The sequence below is a fragment of the Alosa sapidissima genome, chromosome 15 (genome assembly GCF_018492685.1).
Source record: "Alosa sapidissima isolate fAloSap1 chromosome 15, fAloSap1.pri, whole genome shotgun sequence".
Lineage (NCBI taxonomy): Eukaryota > Metazoa > Chordata > Actinopteri > Clupeiformes > Clupeidae > Alosa > Alosa sapidissima.
Window position 1 is genome coordinate 32,325,516 of NC_055971.1, and position 17,500 is coordinate 32,343,015.

General features: G+C 43.5%; 1 protein-coding gene across 1 annotated transcript in view; it reads left to right on the forward strand.

The window, feature by feature from the left end:
* aadac (arylacetamide deacetylase) overlaps positions 1-14,273 on the forward strand; it is a 16,447-nt gene extending 2,174 nt beyond the window's left edge. Inside the window, exons 2-5 of the mRNA XM_042064566.1 lie at positions 35-266; positions 4,399-4,468; positions 11,839-12,010; positions 13,248-14,273. Coding sequence (XP_041920500.1) covers positions 35-266; positions 4,399-4,468; positions 11,839-12,010; positions 13,248-13,883 — 1,110 coding nt within the window. The 3' untranslated portion in view covers positions 13,884-14,273. The remainder of the gene's footprint in view (positions 1-34; positions 267-4,398; positions 4,469-11,838; positions 12,011-13,247) is intronic.
* Positions 14,274-17,500: the final 3,227 nt, after the last annotated feature.

Here is a 17,500-nt window from a genome sequence, read left to right on the forward strand (position 1 = left end):
CTCTCTCTCTCTCTCTCTGTCTCTCCATACCCAGGCAGACTTCAGTGAGTTGCTGGGCCTGCGGGACTACATGGGGGTGATGATGTTCATCACCTTCGCGGAGGCGGTGGTGCCCCTGTCGGACGAGCGAGTGCTGGTCACTGAGGAGCGCTTCGACGGGGTGGAGGTGGTGCTGTACCAGCCGGCCGAGCACGAGAGCAGCGGCGCGGAGCTCAGGAGAGCCGTCGTCTACATCCACGGAGGAGGGTGGTGCCTGGGAAGCTCCAGTGGGTCCCTTACATCCATCCCTGTCATACTAACATTAGGGGCAGCCGTGGCCTACTGGTTAGCACTTCGGACCTGTACCCGGAGGGTTGCCGGTTCGAACCCAGACCAGTAGGCACGGCTGAAGTGCCCTTGAGCAAGGCACCTAACCCCTCACTGCTCTCTGTGCACCGCTGTTGTTGCAGGCAGCTCACTGCGCCGGGATTAGTGTGTGCTTCACTTCACTGTGTGTTCACTGTGTGCTGAGTGTGTTTCACTAATTCACGGATTGGGATAAATGCAGAGACCAAATTTCCCTCACGGGATCAAAAGAGTATATACTGTATACTTATACTTACTTATACAAACACACTGGCACTAACATACACACAGTGGCTCCTTCATGGCCATCCCTGTCATACTAACACACACACTAACTAACACACTAGCACACAAACACACTGTCGCTAACATACACTCCAGTGGCTCCTTCATGTCCATCCCTGTCATGCTAACACACACACACACACACACACTAGCGCTAACATACACACACTGGCTCCTTCATGTCCATCCCTGTCATGCTAACACACACACACACACACACTAGCGCTAACATACACACACTGGCTCCTTCATGTCCATCCCTGTCATGCTAACACACACACACACACACACTAGCACTAACATGCACACACTGGCTCTTTCATGTCCAGCCTTAGTCCACTAACACACAAACACACTGGCACCAACGCTGGTGCAGACTGTAGTGTTTTGTTTGGGAGAGTACATTGGAATACTCCTAGATCTGTAGTAATGGCATATACCATATGTAGGGTATGCCCTTTTGCATACAGTATGTGTTTAAAACTTTACACTGACAATTTTGACAGTTCTTAAGAAAGGTTTGATCATCATGTCAAGTCAAGAAACTTTTGAATTTTTGGTCAACAAAACTAAACCCTTAAAAAAAAAAAGTCTTGCATGAGGGAACAAAACATGGTGGAGATGTTTGTTTGCATGTGCAAGCTACGACTACACGTTGCATGTAGACATAAGGAGGGAGAGGTGCAGAGTCCAGTCCTGAGCTTGTTCCCATGAGACATAGATGTAGGGGTAACTGCATGAGCAAATAGTAACCTCTTAGCCAGAAATACAAAAACAGCCAAACACTACTGTATATTAGATGATTATGCAATAACACCCAAACACCACTATACTGTATATTACATGACTATGCAATAACACCCAAACACGACTATACCGTATATTACAGTACATGACTATGCAATAAACACCCAGACACGACTATACTGTATATTACATGATTATGCAATAACACCCAAACACTACTATACTGTATATTACATGAATATGCAATAACACCCAAACACGACTATACTGTATATTACATGATTATGCAATAACACCCAAACACGACTATACTGTATACTACATGAATATGCAATGGTCAGTTATTACATAATCGGCATTTAAAGCCTCAGGCCATTCTAGCAATAAAATAGCTTAACACATTACAGTAGACATCAGAGGGGCCTTAATGTGAGTGATTCCTGTTAGAAATTAGAATACAGTGTTGTTTTCAAAGACACTGAGAGAGAGAGAGAGAGAGAGAGTGAGAGATTGAGAGATTGCGTGATTGTGTCTGTGTGTTTATTGGTCAGTTATCCAGACAAGGTCTTTGGAGTAAACAGATAACGACCCCTGACCCCTGACATCATGTTTCCTCGAATCATTATTGGCCCTGTACTGCAGTAAGAAACAAATAGCTAGCATCACAGAACTGTGACAGAATTGTGTAATTGAGGTACTTTATGTTATACACAATGCTTTTGCACCAAAGTCATTCTTTCTGTTTCATACTTACAGCATGTGGTTCGAGTTAGTGCTCATTAAAAAAGGCCAGCCAGGGCTACAACTATGTAAAAGAAACAGAACTTTTCAAAACATGGCTGGATTGTGTTAGTCACAGTTTGTTACACTGTTGGCTGATTGATGGAGTCTTCATGCGCATCATTTTATTACTGTTTATAACGTAGATTGATCCGCAACAAAGCCAGAAGGTGATCTCATAAGCAGCCAGCAATATATTTTAGATTATTTTAGTTTGCATTTAATTATGCAGCATTATTCTTGCTTGCATATCTGATGATGTACTAACTGCCGGCTATGCTAAATCACATTAGAAAGAGATGAGTGCCTTTCTCCAGCGTATCAGCAGAGCTGGAATTGGATTTTAATGGACTCCAAGTTCTTTACAATAGGCTACTGCTATGAAATGAAGCTTTGCCCCTGGTATAACACATTAGGACTCTACATTACGATGGCCTTTGTAGTTTATAGCGTTTTGATGGATGCCTCTTGACATTTTCATAGACAGCATTGGCTACTGACACAGTCACTACACTGACGCCTGTTATGTCTGATACTGACACAGTCACTACACTGACGCCTGTTATGTGTACTTTTATGTTGTTGTTGTTGTTGAAATAATCACTTTCCATCTGCAACCTTTAGCTTTTCCCTGAGTGATGCCATTCTTGTCCTGTAAAGTGGTTGGGTTGCGGCCATGGCTGGCGTAACAGCAGCTGCGAGATTGTGACCGTGCATGTCCCTCTTGTTCTGTCCGGCTGCCATGCACCCTCTATGTGGCCATTGTGACATCAGCAGAGGGCAGGCCAGACAGTCCGGTCCGGCACAACACAGTGTGATATACAGGGCTCTACAGTGCGCCCATTAATGATGCCGTGCGAGTGCAAAAAAAATATTTAGGCGCACTGGTGCGAATGACTTCTAACCATGTCAATATTTGTCTACAAAATACACCACAACATCGAGAAACATTACTGGGTGCAAACCATAGAATCACGTCGCGAATGCAGCATAAAAACTACACCTCCCATCAACGTTAGCAGTTTCGCGTTGTGACTCGCTAGTAGTCGCTCTACCAAATCCAAGAGCGCGCAGAAAAAGCGGAAAGTTAGACTAGCCAGCCAAGATGCAAAGATTGAAGAAATTAGTTCTTCTATCCACCGAATTCATTGGATATAGGAGGAACAGGATGAGATTCTGAGAATGCAGTGAGAGAAGGAAAGGTAACCTAACATGCCTTTTAGCCCAGTTGACATATTGGCTGCAATATGTAAAAATATAGCTGTAGCGAACCGGCACAAAAGTAGCCTCCCGTAATACTCCCATTTTATTCAAAAGTAGAACGCTACTGACAACTCCAGGCTTCTACGCATACTTGTTTGTTTACACCGAATACAAGCTGAAGTGCAAAACGAAAGTAGGCCTAACGTTTGCCTACTGCCCCCATCGATGCAGATATTTCAAATAAAAAAACTAAAAGTATAAAACATATATCCTTGATTAGGCTATGTTGGGTTTTGTGGAAGAGAAAATGGACTGTTTTAGTAGTAGTAGTCTTATTAGGCAGTATGCAGTCAGATAGGTCACCATGGGCATATTTGGATTAGCTATAGATGGATTCACAAATAAATAAATTAGCCTACATTTGGCAGGATATTTAATAAACAGGCTAAATGCAAATATGGCAATGTATTATATTATTTTACATTAACAAAATGTAGGAAAATAGAACAGACTGAAAATAAAGTAGGCACTGATCTTTAAAATCCTTCCTGTAGCCTAAATGTTGTCAGTCATTCTTAATATTCGCAATTGGTGCACTGGCATGTTTAACTGTTTGCTGCAGTATAATGTTAGATTATGTGTAAGTTAAGTACAGAACTGACTGTGCGCCCAAATTTTTGTCTGTGCTCCTAAATTGTTTAACTTGGGCGCACAAGTGCTCCTGAAAAAAAATGTTAGTGTAGAGCCCTGATATAGTGTTGTGTCAACATCTTACCAATCACTCTTATCAATTCTCTCTCTCATCCTCCGGTCTGGGTGTCTGTGCACTTGTGTGTGTGTGTGTGTGTTTCCATTGTATATGTGTGAGTTTGAAGTGAAAGCCTGTGTGTGTGTGTGTGTGTTTCCATTGTATATGTGTGAGTTTGAAGTGAAAGCCTGTGTGTGTGTGTCCATTATACTCATGTGTGTGTATTTCTTCTCTCTCTCTCTCTCTCTCGCTCTCTCTCCTCTCTCTCTCTCTCTCTTTCGCTCTCTCAGGAATGAGTCCCTACGACCTCTTGGCTCGTCAGATGGTGACGGAGCTCAATGCGGTGGTTGTGTCTGTGGAGTAAGTGCCCGTCTCTCGCTGTGCTGACACTGCATGACCCTCTGCTGCCCCCGCCCCCGCCCACCCTCTTCCCCTGGGGTCATGAACTCTGTCAGTTAGGGTATTAGGTCAAAGGTCAGCATTTGAGGATGATCCACAGCAGCCAGGCTGCTGATAAGATGTCCAGGGAAGGGAAGAAGAGAGAGAGGATTGTTGTGTTTAAACCCTGATACAGCCTGCAGTGGTCCAGGGCCAGTTTGCCCTATCTCAGTGCTCTGTTTACCATGGTGCAGAGGCCCTGGCAGACTGTTGCCCCAGACAGGCTTTCTTTAGCGCTCTGCCAGGCTTTTGCTGTCAAAGCAGAACTGCAGCCCCCTCATGCTTTCTCACACGGGCCCTGTCACCCACAACGACACGGCAATGCTCAATTAGCTTTAGAACTCAGAGCCCCCGCTGTGCACGCCTCGCCTGGCCTAGCCTGGCTCCTGCCCTCCACATCACGCTTCATCTTTGAGAGGCAGCACTATGGTCTGGTGGGTAACTCCCCTCATTGCTACAGAATATCCCACACGTTGACTCATGTTGAGAGTCTGTTTCTGTCTACAGTATCTGCCTGACTGACTGTCTATCTGTCTGTCTGTCTGTCTGTCTGCCTGACTGACTGACTGACTGTCTATCTGTCTGTCTGTCTGTCTGCCTGTCTGTCTGTCTGTCTGCCTGCTTGCCCGTCTGTCTGCTTGTCTGTCCATCTTCTGATGCCAACTACCCAGCTCCATACTTTATCTAGGGGGAAATGCTCATTCTAGTATAGTATCTAGTCTTCTAAATTGGATCAAATTAGCTGCTGTTCAGACCTGTCCGGTTGAATGATCGTCTCTATCACAGTGAATTCATTTGGTCAGTGAAAAAATAAAAATAACTAGAAAATGTAATTCCAGGGAATTACCATTGCATGTAAAAGCAAAAAACTGCTGTGTATAACATTAATTACAGTATGATTATTCAGATTACATAGACTTACAGTATTCTTGAAAACCACTTCCTTGGATAGATGTTAGCTTAGAGTATATGGCAGTCAGTACAAATAAATGGTTAATTCAATATTGATCAACATTCTTTGTTTTAATACAGTACTGCAGAAACAGCAGAATGATACTCAGAACACACTAATGAACACTTAACAACCAATGCAAGCTTGCAGTAAAAAAAAATCAAAGTTGTTGAAACCAATTTTAAAGTTAACCAATAATGATATGGGAGAAACCAGATGTCTACTGAATTTGCATTCTTACAGAACTTGATGATGCCAATCATATTATCCTAAGACAGATCTATCTATCAGTTATCAGTATTCTGAACTGGCAGCAACAGCTAGAGGCCTCAGTTAATGATAATAGGTCAAATTTAATGGTGATATACTGAAGAATAAAAGTCAGCCCTTCGGATGATCAGTTTTAGACAGAACTTAGGTTAGAATCTTAATTTTCACACAGCACAGCTCAGGTCTAAAACAGAGGTCTAACAGCATAACTAAGTTTCACAGATCTTACAGCATAGGTATGATTCAAAGTTATTATAAATATGATTCACAGGTATACAAGTTCCATATAGTTAATTAGTATAGTCCTCACACAACAATATAGTTCTCAGAATGTCTCAGTGTAGATCTCAGATACGTCTCAGTATGGTTTTGGTATTTGCTGAATGTCACAAAAAGTGTTATAGAAATTGCTTGGCATCGCTTATTCAATGGCTCTCTACCGAAACACCTGTAGTTTGCGGCTATTTATTTTCTGTAGGCTACAATAAACGCATTTATTTTTTCAACTTTTGCAATATTACGCACTTGGCTACTGAACGCAAATCAGCAGGAGAGAGAATGCACGTAGCCTACGCAGCGTGTAGCGCAATGTGTAGGCTATTTGGTTACCAACTAACACTGTTAGCCAATTCACTAACATAAGACTTCAGTGCCATCATATACAACGTTTTTTTACACAACAAATACAGAAAGGATGGAGGCAGCAAAAGTAGTCATTTCAGATGGGGCAAGAACAAGGTGAATTGTATGCTTGTCAAAACGTAGTCCTACACTGCAGCTGATCATCATACCAAGCACACTCCAAGCACCACGGTAAACTAAAACTAAAATGTTACAAAGGTGGCAAAATTAATATAGGCTATTATTAGCCATGACATTACTAGGCTATGAATCGTTCGTTTTTTTTTTTTCATCCCCCCCTCTGTTTTTTACACAAATCGCACCCTGGCCACCCAACATTGTTTACTTTTGTAGCCAATCACTGCTTATTTTATTGATTATAGCATAATCATGAAAGCCAGAGTTGAAAGCAGTTTGCGGGCGGGCCGTAGGTAAAATTCAACGGGCCGCTAGTTAAATGCCCTACGGACATTGTCAGCGTGAGAAGACGTGCTGAAGGTGGGTTGCGCTCCGCTCCACATTGAGCCCAGCCCCGATCTGCAAGCTGCAGCCAGGGGCTTCTCCGTCATAATGCTAAAAGTTGCCGCCACGGTGGTCAATGTTAACTCTATGGGAATTTCTTGCTCTTTTATCTTAAATATCTCAAAAAGTATAAAGTTAACAAATATGAAAAATACATTGTACGATTGTCCGTTACAAGAGCTTTGTAGGAGTCTTTGAATGAGGTCAGACGGTTCAGCGGTTTCAGTTGCATTAAACGTTGAATTTGGTCGGAAGAAGAACTAGAAAAGCATTTCCTGAAGGAAATACAGTGCATGAAAATGCAAAAAATATGATGTAAAATATCATACAGAGAAAAAACAAATAATGCAGATATAGTTGCAATAGTGTTGCTAGGGTACATATGTTGGTTGTTATGCCAAATTAAGTGGTTTTTATGCTGGTTGCTTAGGTAATCCTGTTGGTTGCTATGGTGGTTGCTAGGTTGAAGTTGTGGTGGTTGCTAGGCTGTTGCTAGGGTATTTGACATGGTTGCTAGGCTGTTGCTAGGATATTTGACATGGTTGCTAGGGTATCTGACGTGGTTGATAGGCTGTTGCTAGGGTACTTGAGGTGGTTGCTAGGCTGATGCTAGGTTATTTGTGGTGGTTGCTATGCTGGTTGCTAGGTTAAACTCATTGGTTGCTATGTTGGTTGCTAGGTTGTAACAGTGGACGTGGTTGCTAGGCTGTTGCTAGGGTAGTTATGGTGGTTGTTATGCTGTTGCTAGGGTACTTGTGTTGGTTGCTATGCTGGTTACTAGGTTAAATTCATTGGTTGCTATATTGGTTGCTAGGTTGTAACTGTGGAAGTGGTTGCTAGGCTGTTGCTAGGGTATTTGCCATGGTTACTAGGCTGTGGCTATGCTACTTGAGGTGGTTGCTAGGCTGTTGCTAGGTTAGTTGTGGTGGTTGCTATGCTGGTTGCTAGGTTAAATTCTTTGGTTGCTATATTGGTTGCTAGGTTGTAACTGTGGAAGTGGTTGCTAGGCTGTTGCCAGGGTATTTGACATGGTTGCTAGGCTGTTGCTAGGGTATTTGACATGGTTGCTATGCTGTTGCTAGGGTACTTGAGGTGGTTGCTAGGCTGTTGCTATGTTAGTTGTGGTGGTTGCTATGCTGGTTGCTAGGTTAAACTCATTGGTTGCTATGTTGGTTGCTAGGTTGTAACTGTATAAGTGGTTGCTAGGCTGTTGCTAGGGTATTTAACATGGTTTCTAGGCTGTTGCTAGGTTAGTTGTGGTGGTTGCTATGCTGGTTGCTAGGGTATTTGACATGGTTGCTATATTGGTTGCTAGGTAGATGAGGTTTAATAGTTGGAATGACTAAACAGTTAAATAGATGGATAGTTTAAATCAGTGTTTTTCAACCACTGTGCCGTGAGAGATCATCAGGTGTGCCGCAGAAAATTACCCAAATGGTAACACTCACTGGTCCAGAAAAGCAACTGTTGCATCAAAGAATTTATAACCACATGCTCTCATTGATTGTATGATTGCACTATTTGTGGTATGCAGGCATTGTACAACGGGGCTCACATATCCAGTTCATAACAAACAATTAAATTATAGATATAGTCACCTACAAATGAAACAGAGGGCGCTTGTTTTATTAAGCAGGTCTTGCATAGAAGCCATAATAAGGCCGTATCTGTGTATTATTTGAAATTTTAGGCTATAGTATGTTTATTTTTTTTTTTTCACACAGGATGTTAGTGTGCCGACATTTTAAGTGTCAAAAGTGAAAAGGTTGAAAAACCTAGATGAGGTTTAATGTAGTTGGAATGCCTGAACAGTTAAATTAGTGGATAGTTTAAAAGGTTAAATTATTTGCTAGGTAGATGAGGTTTAATATAGTTGGAATGACTGAACTAGGTAGATGAGGTTTAATATAGTTGGAATGACTGAACAGTTAAATAGGTGGATAGTTTAAAAGGTTAAATTATTTGCTAGGTAGATGAGGTTTAATATAGTTGGAATGACTGAACAGTTATATATGGTTAAATGATTTGCTAAGTAAATGAGGTTTAATATAGTTGGAATGACTGAACAGTTAAATAGGTGGATAGTTTAAATGGTTAAATTATGTTGTTGACAGAGGAAACAGTTGAACAAGATGTGTAGTCTTAAGAAAATGAGACTGTATGCTTAAAGCCTGAGTCTGGCAGTTGATCCAGGTGGCCTAGGATTCTAATTGCTTAAGTGCTCTATTGTGATGTCATCAGCCAAATGTTAAGTCTATGGGGCAATTTGGAATAGTTTAAAAAGTATAAAAGTTACAAAGATGAAACATACATAGCACTCTTGTCCTAAGTAAGACCTACGTAACATAGTTTGAATGAAGTTTCTACGTTAAATGGTTGAAGCTGCATTAAACGCGTTAGAAGAAGAAGAAGCCTAGGAAGAACAGTACAGTGCATTTTCATGCACTGTAATAATTATACGAAAGACCAGTGATAATAGTCCATTGCATGTAATGCAATTAGCATCTCTCACACAGAACTGGCACGGTTCCGCAGCTCTGAGGCAATAGCCTGGCTGTGGTCAGCAGTGCATGTCCGCACCCTTACGAGAGCAGCTCTGTCACCACTTCCCATCTCTTGGCCTCTCTAATGTGCACACACCAGGGAGATATGGTGAGCTAGAGAGAGGCCGAGCTGAAGCCTTTGAAACAGCTCAGGGAGTGAGACCGTGTGAAACAGTGTGTCATTCTTCATCATGATTACCCTGGCTCAGCTCAGGGAGTGAGGCCGTGTGAAAGTTTGTGTAGTTTTTCATCATGATTACCCCACCTCAGATGAGTGCTGCTATCTTCATATTTGTTTTAGTGCTGAGGACTTTATTTTTAGATCATTTTAAACTGGGCTTCTCTCTGAGGTAGTTTCCAACTCACAGGCCAGAGCACATCAGTATGCTGTTTTCGTTGCTCAAGTGATCTTATTTTACCATTTTGCCCACACAGTTTTTATTTTTATTTTCTAGTGAAGTCTGTACAAAGATTAAAAGGTGAACAGTGCTACATTCAAAAAGGTCATTGTCCACATCTCCAACAGTTTTACTCATCAGTCCTTGTCTGTTGGTCACACTGGCGTGAATCTTTAAAAAGCTCCTGACCTGACTGAATGTGTCCTATCTGACTATGTGTGTGTCCTATGTGTGTGCTTGTGTCCTATCTGACTATGTGTGTGTCCTATGCGTGTGTCCTATATGTGTGTCCTATCTGACTATGTGTGTTTTCTGACTATGTGTGTGTCCTATGTGTGTGTCCTATCTGACTATGTGTGTGTCCTACTTGACGTTTTCAGTCTCATCTGACTGTATCTGTCCCCTGTGACAGTGTATGTCCTACCTGAATGAGTCCCATCTAACTGCGTGTGTCTTATCTTACTGTGTGTATGTGTGTGTGTGTGTTTGTGTCTCCCATGTGACAATGTCCGACTCACCTAATTGTTTTACTGTCTATCCTACTTACTGTGTCTGTTTCATCTGACTGACTCTATCCTATCTGAATGTCTCTATCTGAATGTCTCTGTCCAATCTGAATGTCTCTATCTGAATGTCTCTGTCCAATCTGAATGTCTCTATCTAATCAGAATATCTCTGTCCTATCTGAATGCCTCTGTCATCAGAATGTCTCTGTCCTATCTGAATGTCTCTGTCCTATCTGAATATCTATGTCCTATATGAATGTCTCTATCCAATCAGAATATCTATGTCCTATCTGAATGTCTCTATCTGAATGTCTCTATCTGAATGGCTCTATCTGAAGTCAAAGTCAAAGTCTGCTTTATTGTCAATTTCTTCACATGCCCAGACATACAAAGAGATCGAAATTACGTTTCTCACTATCCCACGGTGAAGACAAGACATATTTTACCAATTAAGTCCACAGACAAACATAACATTCAAGTAAACAATAAATGAGTAAATAAGAAGGCACATACAATGAAGAAATAAGAGCAGCAAAATTGGGTTGAAATTGTGCAATTGTGCATAAACAGTCAATATAATAGTGCAAAGTCAGGCCAATAAACGGCTGAGGTAGTTCTGTTTGACCTAAGTAAGCAAGTGGCATAGTGGTGCAAGTTATGTAAGAGTAGCAGAAGTGTGTTCAGACACAGGACAACAACAACACAAGTTGCAAAGTGTGCAAGTGTACAAGTGCAGTAGTGCAAGTGGAGTAGTGCAAGGCAGCCATTGTGGGTCCAAAGTCCAGGATGTTATGTAGCTGAGGGTGGAGGGGGGAGAGGGGGGAGAGAGTTCAGCATCCTAACAGCCTGGTGTATGAAGCTGTTGGTGAGTCTGGTGGTGCGGGAGCGCAGGCTTCTGTACCTCTTCCCAGAGGGCAGTAGATCAAACAAATTGTGAATTGTGAGCGGGGTGACTTGCATCACTCACAATTGTGGTCGCCTTGCGGGTGAGGTGGGTGGTGTAAATGTCCTTCAGGGAGGGGAGTGAAGCACCAATAATCCTTCCAGATGTGTTCACTATGCGCTGCAGGGCTTTCCTGTTGTATTCAGTGCAGCTTCCGCCCCACACAGCGATACAGCTGGAGAGGATGCTCTCAATGGTGCCTTGGTAGAATGTGGTCATGATGGCTGGTGGAGCACTTGAGTTTCCGCAGCGTTGAGCTTTCTTCGCCAGTGATGCAGTGTTGGTGGTCCAGGAGAGGTCTTCACTGATGTGCACCCCCAGGAATTTGGTGCTGCTCATTCTCTCCACTACGGCACCGTCGATGGTCAGTGGCAGGTGTTGGGTCACTGACCATCGACGGTGCCGTGGTGGAGAGAGTGAGCAGCACTGTGTGTGTGTGTGTGTGTACCCTTATAGTCTAACCAACTACACACTAACATAAATTTTAATTCTAATTTTCTAACCGTATCTCTAACCGTATCTCTACCACACCCACAGATACCGCTTGGCCCCAGCGCACCACTTCCCGGTGCCGTTTGAGGACGTGTACCAGGTGGTGAAGCACTTCCTCCAGGCTGGAGTTCTGGCCCAGTACCAGGTGGACCCGGGACGGATCGCCGTGTCAGGGGACAGCGCTGGGGGCAACCTGGCTGCTGCCGTCGCCCAGCAGGTAATCAGAAGATAGACAGGTAGAAAGGATAGATAGAGAGAGAGAGAGAAAGAGAGACAGAAAGAGAGAGAGTCCAAGCCAGCTAATATGTGATCAAACATGGTGGTTAGCTGTTAAAGTAACTGGCATATTAGCTCGGTAGAGAGTAATTGTTAACACCGGTTTTCTGGAGGTAATTGCATGATAAAATTTAGTTTGTAATGAAAACCTGATGTGGTTGAATTGGTAAAGGCTCATAATGATTACAAGAACACTCTGAGACAATTCCACAAATTTTCCACAAATGTTCTAAAGCTGCTTTGGCAAAGTAACTGTTCATTGTGGATACCAGACATGGCTCAGATTATCCAATTTACCTGAGCCAAAGGATGGACATTTGCAAGGATATTTGTACCATTGTAAGTGCACAGAATGTTCTGAGTTGCACTGTGTTTGACACACTGGACTTTCATTTGACCTCAGACTTTGGAGTAAAGAATTTTCACTTTTAACTTCCCAAGCTGTATGTATCCTGTATTCGGTCAGGCACAAGTTTATTTCAGAAGCCCCTGGTCACTCACACAAACACACATACACATACACAAATACACACACATGCACACACATACAGACAGATGCATGCGTACAAATACACGTGTCAAACACACACACACACACACACACACACACACACACACACATACACACACACACACATGCATGCATACACATGTGTCCCGTTAGGTCTCTGAACAGTCTGCCACAGAACCTCCTTTGGTTCTTGTGGTTGATTCTGGGACATTCTGGGGAAGTCAAGTGAGTAGGATTTAGCCGATGCTTCTATCCCAACAGGGGTAGGGACTCAGGGGTAGATACTCAGGGGTAGATACTCAGGGATAAGGACTCAGGGGTAGATACTCAGGGGTAGGGACTCAGATGTAGATATTCAGGGGTAGGCACTCAGGGGTAGGGACTCAGGGGTAGGGACTCAGGCATAGGGACTCAGGGGTAGATACTCAGGGGTAGATACTCAGGGGTAGAGACTCAGGGGTAGGGACTCAGGCATAGGGACTCAGGGGTAGATACTCAGGGGTAGGGACTCAGGGACTCGCAGTGTCAGCATCAGACCTGGGCCTGCACTTTACCATTCGCTGATGCTACTTTCTCCCTCATGCCCATAATTCTAAAGATGATGACAGTAAGAATGTTTTAGAAGGCTGGTTCTAAGAGTGGTTCTAATCTGGTTCTTGGCCCACAGCTGCAACAGGATCCCGAGCAGCAGGTGGAGTTGAAGGCCCAGGTTCTGTTGTACCCGGCGGTTCAGGCACTGGACCTGAACACGCCGTCCTACCGGCAGAACCAGCACATGCCCATCCTGCCCCGCACCCTAATGGTGCGCTTCTGGAGCGAGTACTTCACCAGCGACAAGTCCCTGTTCCAGGCCATGCTGGCCAACGCACACAACGGGCCCGAGTCTGCCTCCCTGCTCAAGTTCGCCGACTGGGGCGCCTTCCTGCCTGAGCGCTTCCGCGGCGGCTACAACTACACGGCACCGCCTGTGGTCTCTACGGCGACCACCACCCCGGCGGTCCCACCGACGGCCGACGGCGTGCTGCGGAGGATGAGCGACCCGCGGGCCTCTCCGCTCCTGGTGCCGGACGCGTCCCTGCGCGGCCTGCCCCGCGCCTACGTGCTGACCTGCGAGTACGACGTGCTGCGCGACGACGGCGTCATGTACACCACGCGGCTGCGGCGCGCTGGGGTCCCCGTCACGCACGAACACTACGCGGGCGGCTTCCACGGCGCCCTCATGTTCACCACGTGGCCCGCGGAATTCGCCATCGCCCACCGCATGACAGACAACCTCCTGCACTGGCTGAAGACCAACCTCTGAACATACATACACTCCCATGCCACCACCAACAACAACAACAACAACAACACATCTCCAACCTCTGAACATACATACACTCCCATGCCACAAACAACAACAACAACAACACATCTCCAACCTCTGAACATACATACACTCCCATGCCACCACCAACATCATCGTCATCAACAACAACAACAACAACAACAACCACATGTCTCCAACCTCTGAACATACATACACTCCCATGCCACCACCAACATCATCATCATCAACAACAACAACAACAACAACACGTCTCCAACCTCTGAACATACATACACTCCCATGCCACCACCAACATCATCATCAACAACAACAACAACAACAACACATCTCCAACCTCTGAACATACATACACTCCCATGCCACCACCAACATCATCATCAACAACAACAACAACAACAACAACAACAACACATCTCCAACCTCTGAACATACATACACTCCCATGCCACCACCAACATCATCATCATCAACAACAACAACAACAACACGTCTCCAACCTCTGAACATACATACACTCCCATGCCACCACCAACATCATCATCAACAACGACAACAACAACAACAACACATCTCCAACCTCTGAACATACATAAACTCCCATGCCACCACCAACATCATCATCATCAACAACAACAACAACAACAACACGTCTCCAACCTCTGAACATACATACGCTCCCATGCCAACACCAACATCATCATCAACAACAACAACAACAACAACATGTCTCCAACCTCTGAACATAAATACAACAACAACACGTCTCCAACCTCTGAACATACATACACTCCCATGCCACCACCAACATCATCATCAACAACAACAACAACACATCTCCAACCTCTGAACATACATACACTCCCATGCCACCACCAACATCATCATCAACAACAACAACAACACATCTCCAACCTCTGAACATACATACACTCCCATGCCACCACCAACATCATCATCATCAACAACAACAACACGTCTCCAACCTCTGAACATAAATACACTCCCATGCCACCACCAACATCATCATCAACAACAACAACAACAACAACACGTCTCCAACCTCTGAACATAAATACACTCCCATGCCACCACCAACATCATCATCATCATCAACAACAACAACAACAACACGTCTCCAACCTCTGAACATACATACACTCCCATGCCACCACCAACATCATCATCATCATCAACAACAACAACAACACGTCTCCAAACATAAGGACAGGCAACACAGTCACGTCTTGCTTCTCTGTCCCATTCTCCCTGCTGCTTTTTTGCGTTAGTGGAATTTGGCTGTGGCGTTGGCATCAACAGATATGGCTTTTACTGTAGGTCCTGCCAGAGAGAATGATTTTACTGTCTCTTGCTTATTTCAGTGTCCCTTATGAAACCACATGAGTAGGTATAGTGCACTTCACAGGGCTGCCGGTAGCTTATTATCAGCAGAGAGCTCCCAAGACATTTCTTGATGTCAGTGGCACGGAGTGTCCACTTCTCTGACCACTCTCACGGACATGTCTACTTCTCTGACCACTCCCACGGTCATGTCCACTTCTCTGACCACTCCCAGGATGCTGCTTCGGACAATAAACAAATCATGAGAGGATACTCTATCAATATTCTTTGTTTACAGACTCTTGCAACACACTCTGTGGTTGTCAATAATGTGTCAGTTATTACGTGTAGTTGATGACTCTTTATTCTTACTGTGCTTTTGATTTGTGCTTGGAGTTGAATTTTTGTCTTTTTTTGTAGAAAATATAAGGGTGACTTTTTTAATCATTGGAAAAGATAAGGGTAATATTTGTGGGACCAGAAAACAGTTTCCTCTTTTGTTTGCATTTCTTAGAGGATTTGACAACTTAACTACAGGAGTTAAACCTCACGTGATCTGGATTTACTTTACCTCATTCAGAGTTCTTTCTCTCTCTCAGAGACACACACACACACTCTTGCTCCTTGTTCACAGTTCTTTCTCACACACACACACACACACACACACACTCTTTTGCTCCTCGTTCACAGTTCTTTCACACACACACACACACACATACACACACACACACACACACACACACACACACACACACACACACTCTTTTGCTCCTCGTTCACAGTTCTTTCACACACACACACACACATACACACACACACACACACACACACACACACACACTAACACACTCCTTTTTTGTACTCACTTTTTTCTCTCTTTCTCTCATTCCCTCAAGGTGTCTCCCTCATCCCTCCTTCTCTTTGAATCTTCGTCTAAGTATATCTATCTATTTATCCATCTGTCTGTCTCTATCTATCTATTTATCCATCTGTCTGTCTCTATCTATCTATTTATCCATCTGTCTGTCTCTATCTATCTGTATCTATCTGATTTATCCGTCTGCCTCCTTCGTATAAAACACATAATGCCTCAGTTCAGTTTAGAATCCTGGCTGTTACATCGGATGGCCTTATGTTGTCCTCCTCCTGTGTGCGAACCCCCCCCCCCCCCCCACCCCGTGCTATCAGTGGACATGGTTATGGAATGTCCAGGATCTCTCCCCTCCTCCTGTTTATCTCATCTCAAAGGACACATTGTAAATGACCGATCGCCATGTCTGTTTTTGCTCTGCGTTTGCTAAATATAATATCGATGTCACTGTCCTCCCGCTTTGAAGCAGTTTTTTCAGTAGACAGCTCAGTACTCGGCTTCAGTGTATATATTTTATATTTTGATCTTCAGGCAATAGGGAACATCCAGGCAAAAAGCTCATTTTAGTTGTTACAGTAAACTTGCCGGTTTCACCAGCACCAAAAAAAAAAGAAAATGAAACACAAACACAAGTGGTTTGTTTCATTCTTTGTTTCTCATGGGGAAATGTGGTACATTTGAATAATTCATTCTCTGACAATAAAGTGATCCAAATGGTTGGCCTTTCCTAGTTATTGACTTCAAATGATGAAGTTCACAAATATTTATGAGCCCATGGGCACTCAAGTTTGTGTGTATGTTTGTGTGTGTGTGTATGTAGGCGTGTGTGTGTCTGAACGTGTGTGTTTGTTATTATGGTCATGTGCTTAGTATGTGTGTGTGCGTGTATCTATCTGTGCCTTTCCGATGTGCCCCATTTGTCTGTGTTGGGGATTGCAGTGGTTGTATGTGATATTGGCCATAATGGGTGTAGATAGATAGATAGATAGATACTTTATTGATCCCCAGGGGAAAATCAAGAAATTCAAGGGTGTGTGTCTGTGTGTGTAAACACATGTAAACGCTGTTTACGCACCTCCTGAACTTCAGAAATAGTGTTCACACACCTCTAAATTGTGTTTATCCACCTTTAAATAGCATACCATTCTTAAACAATTCTAAATTTAGCTTATGCTGTTTTATAATTGTGTATAGTTTCATATGGTAAGCTTATGCTGTTTTATAATTGTCTATAGTTTCATATGGTAAGCTTATGCTGTTTTATAATTGTCTATAGTTTCATATGGTAAGCTTATGCTGTTTTATAATTGTCTATAGTTTCATATGGTAAGCTTATGCTGTTTTATAATTGTCTATAGTTTCATATGGTAAGCTTATGCTG